The following is a 12078-nucleotide window of genomic DNA, read 5'->3' on the forward strand; positions in this document are numbered from 1 at the left end:
GAAAATTTTGGCTCATCCAAATCTATAATGCTAGGCTGGCAATTTGAGTGTGCAGCAATAGCCTTCCAGTCGACAGTGGAGGCAGGGGAGGGGTGAAACTGGACGTCAATAGCGTATGGGGATGCAGGCCTGTGCTCCCGAATTGTGCTGCCAAAGACATGCTCTCTGCTTCAATCACTAACTCTGATAAAGGGTTGTGAGGCAGCACAATGCATTAAGTTAAAAAAAAAATGTATCCTGCTCTCTGTCCTAAATTTCTTAGATGTAATCTTATATCTATGTCTCTTTGTTCTAGACCCCTCAAACACTGGAAACTGTGTTACTATCTACTCTGTCCCACCCCTTCATAATTAAAACACCTCTGTCAAATCATCCCTTAATCTTCTCTGTTCTAATGAAAACAGCCCTATTTTTTCAAGTCTTTCTTTGTATTTCATCATACAAGCAGCATCTGCACTATGCCATCTCTGTTGCCTCAACATTCTAAGCAGGCCACAAAAATCAGTTGTAACTTTTTAAATCCTGTTTTCCTTGCATTTCTGTGCCTTATCTTTAGTAGTTGTTACCTTTGGAGTGGGTTATTCTCCTGTCCAGTCACATTCAGGAAACGGTGGATTGCTATTTCCATCCAGCGATTTACTTTTAGGGATGTATAATTCAGTGGGTGAATTTCCCATTCATCCAAAATGGCCCACCCTCACCCCAGTGAAATTAATATAAACAGATGGAAAGTGGATTGAGATGCAAACCAAATTCCAATTTCTGAATATCCAAAACTTAGATCCAAATCAGTCCCACACCAACGTGACTGACTCTTAACTGCCGTCTGATGTGGCCCAGCAAGCCTCTCAGGAGAAGGTCCACCATCACCTTCTAAAGGCAACCAGCCAAAATTAAAATGATTTAACTAATTTCTTGACACATCAGTAGAGAAAAGAGTCAATGGGATGAAATTTCATTATTTTAATTGAGTTAACGTGTTAAAATTCTGGACAAACTAATTTTAAACGAACATATTAAAATGTTTGTAAAGTAATATTGCAGTGTGACTTCACCCCATAAAAGTCCTGAAATGTCCATCTAATTTTCCTTTCTGCCTCATTTTAAAGGGTTGGCCCACTGACTATGCCAGTAACAGGTGTGTGGTGCAGAGGGAGAGGAACCTAAGGTAGAATAAAATAACAAAATGAAGAGCTAGATGACAAACAAGGGGAAAAAAAATGAAATGTTTCCTGTAATGAGAGCTCTATGTGGGTAATGAACAACTTTTTACCTCCCTTAAAGCCAGAACTCACATCAGTCAGCAAACACTTTTTCATAACAAAAAAAAAATCACACATAGGAAAAATACTTATGTGTCAGATCTATTTGAATAACACTCTTTCATAACAGGAAGTCATTACAATCTGTGTAAATTACCCTACAAAACTTTCAGAATCATCAGGATGGTTGGAAATCAAATTAATACTGTATATCTATTGTTTTATTGGAACTTTGTCACAACTCCCTACAGGTTGCATTTGGAGAAAGTGTCTATATAGTACAGAGCATGGCAATGTAAACATACATGTGCTTCACAAACAACTTGCGCAACATGCAAATTGAAGGTAGGCTTCACAGAATTCAGATTCTAGTTTTGTGCAAGCGTTATAAACTGTGAGGAGGGCACTGAGAACACTCACACACACCACTGAGGCCTGGGCTTGAATCCAGCCTGGCTTCATGGGATGAAGTCTCCTTTATCTGCCAACTTCTAAATTGGCAATCTCAAGGCCCTTTTAGATTGGTGCTAACGGGCTGTTTGCACCAGCGTTTCCCGAAGTATGGGTCTTGTTCAGCCATTGGCGACACCAATGTAGATTTACTAAATCTAGTCAATGGGATGACCTGGGAAAAAGTAGGCCTTCCTGATGGCCAGTTTTAATGAACCCCGCAGGTTTACATTAGGGTTGCCATTGGAAGAGTGACACCAGCACATTGGGAATAGGCGGCTCAAACACATCAATGACACAATTATAAAGGGAACCAGCCCACTACTTGAGACCTGGCTATTTTAACTCCTGGGCCTCATTTGAATCCCGTCGGCTGACTTCACGCCTGTTCTGTGCAGGATGTCAGTGAGAAGTGGCGGAATTATTTAATCATTAATATCTAAATTTATCCTAACATTCTTCATTCCCCTTTATTAGGTAGATAATTATCCAACTCCTTAAAGCATTCATTAGTTTAGCAATAAGTTTACTATGATAGGAGTCTATTCCACACAACCACTCAGTGGGAAAATATATATATTTTTTAAATCAATCATTAACCATGCATCAGGTTTGGCTATTTTGTTTATATGTCCTCTAGTCTCATGATCACAGTTGAAGTAAGACAAATTACATCAGTACTAAAAAAAAAATCTTGCATTAACATCTTACATTAACTTATTCATCACATCTCAGGAATATTTCAAAGCACCTTAACTTACAGTGAGTTACTTTTGAAGTGTCGCTATATAGGCAAACACACGCAAGATCGCACAAACAACAAGGAGGTGAGTGGCCAGTTAACTGCCAAGAGATTTTTTAACATCGCACCTAAGCCAACAGATAGTCATATTCAAATAATAACATTTCCAACAATGTACAATTTCCTCTCTAATACACTGTTAACCTAGATTACGTGCTCAGCTCCTGGAGTGGGGCTCATATCCATTAACTTTCTGACTCGGAGTTAAGAATGTCACCAACTGAGCTAAGCTGACATTATGACTATTCCTTTCATCATGTATTATATATTAAATGTGGCGACGCGATTGGAGAGCTAGCTTGCAGGTTAGTGGGCTCGATAATGTGAGAGAGCTTAAATAAAAGAGTGATGCTATAATTATTTAGTTATTTTTAACTACCTGCATTAATTAAATTCCCTCAGGATCATACACATCTCTGCCCAAGACTCAAACAGTTTCCTCAGGAATCACTCTGTCTGACCAAAACCGAGCTGCCCAGTGCTCCTTGCTTCTAACCGAGTTCGGTATATTTGCGCTCTTCGTACCTCTTTTTAATTACCTTTCCCTCGGGTGCACTATTTTACTTTCATTATACAATTCAAATATACTAATCGTGGGGAATTTAATTAAAAAAATAGTAAATATGAATGTTCAATTAAATATTTTAAAAATATATGAAAACAGAAAATGCTGGAAATGCATAGCAGGTTATTTAGTATCTGAAACAGAAACATATTTTTAACCTTTTAAGTGGGGCCCTTCATCAGAAGGATCAATTCATCAGACCTGAAGGGTCACACCTGAAACATGAACTTATATTTCTGTTTCATATCTTGACTGACCTGTGTATTGCAGCATTTTTTAAATTTAGATTTTCAGAATTTGAGAGTTTTCTTTTCCTCTCTAGATTTAAAAAAAACTACCATGGTATAGAAATGTACGTGCATCAGGACACAGATTTGTCCCACTGTGTTACACAATTGCCTAGTGCTACCATACAACACAGTATTGTAAAGTTAATAACAGAAATCTATTCTGTAGTGATGAGTTGATCTTAAACTTGGATGAAGTTTTCCACTGGTTGCTAGTGACATGCATCTGTTATGCACAGGTGCAACTGCCATTTTCCTCACGTCATCCACTATTTCCCCTCTCCCATTATTTGACAAGTACAGACATGTTTGACTTTTGTCCTCTTAGAACCTAGGCATTAGTAAATCATACATTGAAATAGGGAATTGGAGCATGTTAATCTCCTTGTGTATCATTAGTTTATTAGTGCATAGAGCACACTAACATTTACTATACTAGGTGAGAAGACTAAAAACAGGATTCACACCTTTTGCCAATTCCAAAAGGATCAGAGACAAAATGGGGGTGAAGCAACGAAGTGGGATCATTATGAGGAGACACTAGGGAATCTTCGGTTTTCCAGCCTTGAAAGGAAGTGACCTCAATTGTATAAAAGATAGCAAACACAATACAAAAAGGAATCTGGAACACTACTTCAAGTTAAACCTTGACAGTGGGACAAAGGGCATAAAATCAATTTGATAAAAGGGCAAATTTAACACTAATGTCAGGAAGTTCTTTACACAAAGAGTAATCAACACATGGAATGAACTTTTGGTGGGATAGTGGAGGCAAAAACTTCAGAATTATTTAAGCAGTTGGACATTGTGATGGGGAACTGTAAATAGAGCAAAGGGACTCTCATCCATATCTGTCTTGGAATCAGTATCTGTGAACGATGACAAAAGTAGTCTGCAGCTGATAGCTCACCATTTTGTTGTATTTTCACAGAACTTTATAAAGTGCTAAACTTTGACTTAACAAAAGGTTAGAGTCAGGCAAGCCAAATAAATGAGAAAACCCATAGATCCAGAGTGACCCTAAAGTTCCCCACTGCAATAGCCAATTGTTTCTTACATGATTTCAGGGTTTTTTGACTTCACTGCCCTGTCCGGGAGCTCATCCCATAGACTGATTACTCTTTGAAGAATTTGCTGACATCAGTCCTAAATTTGTCTTTTGCTAGTTTGAACCTTGTCCTACTCTTGCAATTTAGTTTAAAGTAATTTTCCTCATTTACCTTTTCCATACCACTCACTATTTCATATACCCCAAAAGATCACCTTGCAGACGTCTCTTTTCAAGGTTGAAAAGCTCAAGCTTGTCCAATCTTTCCTCATAATCTAAACAGTTGACACTGGAGATCAACCTTGTGGCTCTTCTCTGCACTACAGCCAGTGTTAACTGTCTCCCTCATGTCTCGGTGATCAGAACTCAGGATGATCAGAGCACTGTAGAGTTTGATTATGACTTCCTGTGGCTTGTATTCAATGGTTTTGACAATGTAATTCTGACCCTCAGGTTTACACCAACTAATCTTGATGTGATGCAAAATAACCAATTCTACCCAAACTCACCAGCATGCAGTATATATACAAACTGTAGACTGAAGATTAGAAGTCTTCTTTGTAATGGTTTACACAGTGAATTCAAGTTTTATAAATTGTACTAAGTAACAGGTTCAAAACCCCTTCTCCTCCAAAAATGTTGTAAATAATTGAGTTTGCATGAGCTAATTCTGTGCGGGCTTTCCTACATAGCGAGTTTCCAATCTTAGCCCTCGCAACGCTTCAAAGTGCTTGACCGTCAAACTTAAAGACTAGGGATTAGAAGAAACACAGACACACACACAAATTGATTCATTGATTATACATTGAATAAAGAATTTTGTAGTTCTTGATGGTTCCTGTGCTGCTGAAACCAGGGGTCTTGGGTGTTGTTTGTATCTGGTAGCTGGCCAGGTTTGAACAGTGGAAATGTGAGGATGAATGAGTAGTCCGGAATGTTGGTTTAATCCCTTTGAGTATTGGAGAATATTTATACTGTGCTATCCTCAGCAGGGTAAATGGATAGCAGAGTGTCCCTGGGCTGTGGAAAGAGCAGCTTTGATAGGCCAGATGTTCTTTTCTCTTCTCGTATCATATTTGGAATGCCATCTTCAATTGATATGAGTGAGTGGCATTGGAGATCAGCCATGGGAAGCTTATACTATTCAGTGAAAACCATCAATGTGGGAGCAAGTGTTGTGTAAATAGGTCAATCTCATCCTATCCAGTGATGGGATAATTTTGTCAGTGAAATGCAATTTGATCCAAAGATTTAACAGCCAACCCAAAGGATATGCTTCTTAAGAATTTCAAAACTCACAAGCAATATCCAAATAGAAAATAGAAAATGAAAGCACATTATAACTTTCAAACGTCTGCATCTGCAGTAAGCACGCAATTCAGTATATCCCACTAATGACAAAAAAGGTGCAACACTTTGCCACTGGTGAGATTTCAAATAAAGTAAAGAGTCTTAATAAAACATCTACCCACTCAATGGAATATCCTCCAGCAACATTTACCATTCCCTTTAGAACAATGCATGTTCAACTCTGGGACCTGGGCATGAACCTAGCCAAAAACGATCAGTTTATAATCTACTGGCAGCAAGGGTTTTGTATAAATTGAGCTTGATCAGCAGCAAGTGAATTCATAATGGACATAGATCACAGTTCAAAACTTACCCTACTTTGGCACTAATTGGCAGCCTCAGAATGGTTGCTGTAGGAAATGGAAAATTCACATTTGGTTTGAACTTAGCCTATTTGCTATTAAAAGAAATAAGCACTCTATGTTTGGATGGATTAGTAACATCTGCCTCACTGTTTGGGTTAATTAAAACTACAACTGCTGTGTTAGTGCAAAGAGGTTAAAGCATAAATGCAGCCTGAATCTAGAGTTAAGGTTTGACCTGACATTGGAGCAAAGTGCAGATGCTTTTACGATTAAGTTTGAAGCACCTTGTTGGGGTAGAGTGGAGGGGCTTTACTTTAGAGCTGTTTTTTTTTTGTACGTGACCTTGAGAGCTTGGTGCCGATTTCAGGTGGCTGAAATGGAAAAGACTTCCATTTCCTATAAATGCACCAAAAAAAAAGTTCAATATACCATCCTTTCCCATATAGTTAGCTCTATTTTTGCATCCTGGTGTAAATTAAACAATTATTTAAAGTTAATCTTCTCGATAAGTCTAACTCTAAAGTAAATTGATTGCTGGTATTCTATACAGTGGAATATCTGAATAATGAAATGCTACAGAATAAGAAGTTGTTCCAAATGACTCATAGCTTCAGCAGAAGTTATATTACAGTACGTACCCACCAACTCTGGGCAGCTTCCAGTCTCTTATCCAGACTTGTCAAAGTGCAAAGACTGAGACTGTTTCGGTTTGAACATAACCTCCTGTATTTGCTCTTAAAAAACAAACACGTTGGGCCAGAATTTGCTGTCAAAATAACGGTGAGACTAATGGCACTCACCGTTATTTACATGCAAATGCTACAGCAACTTCAGGCAAGGGGCAGATGAGAGGTCAAATGCGGAAATCCAAAAGTTGCTGTCCAAAATACACTGCTCCACCGTTAGCTCTGCAAAAACGGCAACTCGCTATCTGCCTCACCACTGAAATGCATTGAATGGGGTGAAGTTGCTGTATTTGCGCGGTAGATACAAACTAAACTCACCACAGAAAGTCTTGTCCATTTCAGACTAAGTACCCTTTTAACGACATGATAACTGTTAATTGCTGCTAGTCAACCTCTCTGGCACTGAAAATTAACTATTACAAGTGTGGAATCTCATTCCTTTTTAATTGTTGTTGGAGATTTTTAAAAATGTTTTTTCACTCTTAATCTAGTCTTTCTTTTCCTCTCTTTCTGTACCTGATTTGTCACCGAGTTCACCACAGTAGATACTAACTAAACGCACTCTAATTTACACTTCCTTCTCAATCCTTGTTAATTCCACAATCCTTCAATCTGATTGATTAAGGAGATATACAGTTGCTTGCCCTGTACACTCAGGTCCCAGAAGCCCGGTTTCTCTCACTGTGACGTTATCAGCTCACACTTTCAGCAACTTGCCACGCAAAAAAAAAAAATTTAAAAACCTAAACGTTAGGGCAAGTCTAACTAACAGGAGACGTCATTAGATGCCCTGTTACAGTAAATCATGGCCCTATATGTTTGGATGGATTTGCAATATCTGTCTCTCTTTGGGTTCAATGAAAGCATAAATGCAGCCTGAATCCAGAGTTAGGGCCTGGCGCGACACTGGAGCAGAGTGCAGTGAAACTCTTTGGACAAGACTCTGCTTTGCTTCAGTCAGTCTAGCTTTAACAGCCGACGTAAACTACACAAGTTTAGTGTCAGTACAAAGCGGAAACCATTTCACATCAATTAAACTTTAGTGTAAATGTCCCGAAAGAGATGATAAAACAATAGAAGATAGACCGAGTAATTATAGGCCAGTCAGTCTAACCTCGGTGGTGGGCAAATTATTAGAATTAATTCTGAGGGACAGCATAAATCGTCATTTAATCGAGGACATTCAGCATGGATTTGTTAAGCGAAGGTCTTGTCTGACTAAATTCATTGATTTTTTTGAGGAGGTAACGAGGGTCAATGAGGGTAACACATTTTGATGTAGTGTACATGGATTTTAGCAAGGCTTTTGACAAGGTCCCTCATGGCAGATTGGTCAAAAAAGTAAAAGCCCATGGAAGTCAAAGGAAAGTGGCTAGTTGGATCCAAAATTGACTAAGTGGCAGGAAGCAAAGGGTAATGGTCGACGGGTGTTTTTGCAACTGGAAGGCTGTTTCCAGTGGGATTCCACAAGGCTCAGTACTGGGTCCCTTGCTTTTTGTGGTATATATTAATGATTTGGACTTGACTGTTGGAGGCTTGATCAGGAAGTTTGCAGATGATACAAAAATTGGCCATGTGGTTGATAGTGAGGAGGAAAACTAGTTTGCAGGAAGATATCAATGGACTGGTCAGGTGGGCAGAAAAGTGGCAAATGGAATTCAATCCGGAGAAGTGTGAGGTAATGCATTTGAGGAGGGTAAACAAGGCAAGGGAATACACAATAAATGGGAGGATACCGAAAGGTGTAGAGGAACAAAGGGACCTTGGAGTGCATGTCCACAAATCCCTGAAGGTAGCAGGACAGGTAGATCAGGTGGTTAAAAAGGCATACGGGATACTTTCCTTTATTAGCAGAGGCATAGAATATAAGAGCAGGGAGGTTATGCTAGAACTGTATAAAACATTGCTTAGGTCACAGCTTGAGTACTGCGTACAATTCTGGTCACATTACAGGAAAGATATGATTGCACTAGAGAGGTTTCAGAGGAGATTTACGAGGATATTGCCAGGGCTGGAGAATTTTAGCTATGAGAAAAGATTGGATAAGCTAGGGTTATTTTCTTTGGAACAAAGGAGGCTAAGGAGAGATTTAATTGAGGTACATAAAATTATGACAGGACAGATAGAGTGGACAGGGAGGATCTATTTCCCCTAGCAGAGGGGTCAGTGACCATGGGACATAGATTTAAAGTAATTGGTAGGAGGATTAGAGGGGAGCGGAGGAGAAATTTTTTCACCCAGAGGGTGGTGAGGGTCTGGAACTCACTGCCTGAAAGGGTGGTAGAGGCAGAAACCCTCAACTCATTTAAAAAGTATTTGGATGTGCACTTGCAGTGCTGTAACTCACAGGACTATGGACCAAGTGCTGGAAAGTGGGATTAAGCTAGATAGCTCTTTTTTTTTTGGCCAGCACAGACACGATGGGCCAAATGGCCTCCTCTTGTGCCGCAACTTTCTGTGATTCTAAGTTTACCGGGAGTTATGCTGGTTTAGTTGGTTGAATTGGGCAATTTGCGCACACGGTGTGGGTGTGCGTCAAATCTTTGGCTCTTACAAACCATTTTGTGATCTTAAATGATATATGCTGTTACAAGATAGTCTGCCCTCCTCATCAGGCAACAGAAATTAATTGCACTCGAACAAGGTGACGGTTGTCCAACACACACTCACTCCTCTCTCTCTCTCTCTCTCCCCCCCCTCAAAAAACTCACTCCTAATAACCATCTGCTAACAGGAATGCATTGCATTTCTGCCATATGATCCGCGCCTCATTACTCCCAGCACCAAATTTGAGTGACACTGCATAAATCAAGTGCAATTATACCCAAGCGATAGATCAGGGACTTATAGAAAGGGTATTTATTCAGTGCTCAAAGAGCAATTACATCTATTACACCCAGTTGAAGCCGCGGAGTGTGGTTTGCAGTACAAGCACCCAATGATTCGGTTTCAGCCAGATCAACTAACCTTCGTTATTGATCGCATCGTGTTTATTACCAATGTAAGGAGTCGCACAACACCAGGTTATAGTCCAACAGCTTTATTTGAAATCACAAGCTTTCGGAGCTCTTACATTTGTCCGCCCCAGTCCATCACCACATCATGTTTATTACCAGAGGGAGTCCCCTAAACAAGTAGGAGAATCTACTTGGTAGCATTGAATGCAATAGAAAGCTATGCGACCTTAGACATTAAATATGGGGGGGAAACTATAGCGGAAACGGCGATATTTTGCCAAACGGGACAAGTGCGACCAAAGCCCCTGAGATTAGTTACTTTCTAGTATCGATTGACCAAAACTTAACTCGAAAATAAGACCCAACACATTTCCATATTTGAAAGCGGAAAATAATCTGCTTCATAACCCAAGTTAGATTTGGTTTTGTCTGAAACGAAATTAGCAGGAAGATAAGATATTTGATGACAAATATCTGCAATCCCAGTAACTGGGAACCATTTGCATCAACTCCATCGCGAATCTTTACACCAATACGGAGAACACACTTCAATCCACTTAAAGTGAAATCTACTCACCCAAAAAGCGTCCTTAAACCGGAGTCGAGTCATAGCGAATGGGGGAAAAAATGTATAACCCTCTATAAAGTTTGATTCTGCAATATAGCTAAGAACTTAACTGGCAGTATGTCTGTAGAACGGTGGCAGTAGTAGTTTTGGGCGATAATCCGGTTGGGTATATATATTTTTTTTTTACATATGCTGCTGGGGTTCCTACGGTCTATACTGCCTCTCGAACGCGATGTTCTCTTCACTCTGTTGGTAGCAACCTCCCAGAAGAAGGAGGAAGAAGCTTTTGTTCTGCCAAAGTGATGTCAGAAGTAACCACAATTAACACGTGGGTTTTCTGCAACACATTTTTTTTAAGTTATTCCCCTTAAAAAGGGGGCGGGGTGTCAGGTGTAAATTTGTTTCTATGTTGATGACACCGGAAGAACCCATGTCATCTTTATGGATCAATTGGCAATTTAAAATATCATATTATCAGAGTGTACTATGCACTCCAGTCCCTGCGGTGCCCACTGGTCGCGGAAGGTCTCAAGCGTACCGCCAGACACCCTTCTCCAGGGCACCTGGGCGCAGAGAGAGCCGTGAAAGAGAGACAGGCAGCCAGAGCGACCGCCCCCATGGGCCGTGTCCGACCAGGAGGTGTGGATGGCCACCTTGGTCAGGCCCAGGAGCAGACCCACCAGGAGGTCCTCCGACTCGCCTGCCCCCCTTCGCACCACGGTGGGTGTCCAAAAATCAGGAAGTGTGGGACTGAAGTGCAACCAGAAATTGAGCAGCAGCCCATTCAAATAAAGAAACAGGGACTGCAACCTCTCACTCCACACACTCATGGAAGACGGACTCCATCCAGGCTGCAAAAGATACAGGCGGCCCGCGAGTCTGTGAAGGGACCGCTCTGTGCAACACTCTCGACCCTAGATCTCCAATGGTTCAGGGGAGGACTCCCGCGTAGTGAGTCCTCCATCGGGGACCCCCTGCACCCACCGAATGGCAAGACGGCATGCCAAGACTGTTGTAAACTGACAAAAGCACAGCAAGAGGCAATTTTTAGGTAGAGAATTACATAGATTTTATGTCAGGATTCTTCAAGTGAAGGGTGCAAAAAATAATGTGCCGCAACAAATTTATAAAAAGGTGTGTAAGAAGAAGTAAGGTGCAAACAGCTGTCAACACAGCTGAAGTAAACACCTCACCTATAATTATATTTTCCTGTAGTGCAATAAGCACAGATGAGAGTTTCAGTGACAGATGGGCTGAGGTAGGGGCAGAGGGGAGGAGGTGGAAGTAGGCTATTTTTGTGATGAAGGGGATATTGATTTGGAAGCTAAGCTCATGGTATCAAAACAGCTTTATTAGTTATTTTCAACAGTTTTATTGCTGCTGATGCTAGCCTTTCTGCATTCCTTTTTATTTCGCATGTTGTGAGATCACAAGATAAGATACCAATGAAGAAAGCCAAAAGCCACATCCTAGCTTATCCATCCAGAAGTTTTCAAAGTTTGGTTGGCACAAGTTGTATCTCAGGCAGTGCAAGGCCAGAGTGGCTTGGTCTCTTTCATCAAGGTGATCTCCTGCTGCTTGCCAGAATTCATTCAAGGCAATTCATTCTCCCTCCACCAATACCACAGTGCATTCAACATTCAACATTCCAGTCAGTGCAAAGCAGTTTTGACTTCACATTGCTGTAAATTGTGTTTCTATAACTTGAAGTTGCCGTAACGGAATTCTGGCAATCAGTATGAGATAACCTTGAGGAGCTAATCTTTGACTTTATACCAGCTACAATATAACTGGTGTC

The 12078-nt window shown here is 40.5% G+C and overlaps 1 protein-coding gene across 3 annotated transcripts in view; it reads right to left on the reverse strand.

Moving 5' to 3' along the window:
* LOC137304798 (proline-serine-threonine phosphatase-interacting protein 1-like) overlaps positions 1-10525 on the reverse strand; it is an 82391-nt gene extending 71866 nt beyond the window's left edge. For all 3 annotated transcript variants that reach the window (XM_067973524.1, XM_067973523.1, XM_067973522.1), the window contains exon 1: positions 10290-10525. In XM_067973524.1, coding sequence (XP_067829625.1) covers positions 10290-10322 — 33 coding nt within the window. In that variant the 5' untranslated portion in view covers positions 10323-10525. The remainder of the gene's footprint in view (positions 1-10289) is intronic.
* Between the last annotated feature and the right edge of the window lie 1553 nt (positions 10526-12078).

Source organism: Heptranchias perlo, chromosome 38 (genome assembly GCF_035084215.1).
Source record: "Heptranchias perlo isolate sHepPer1 chromosome 38, sHepPer1.hap1, whole genome shotgun sequence".
Lineage (NCBI taxonomy): Eukaryota > Metazoa > Chordata > Chondrichthyes > Hexanchiformes > Hexanchidae > Heptranchias > Heptranchias perlo.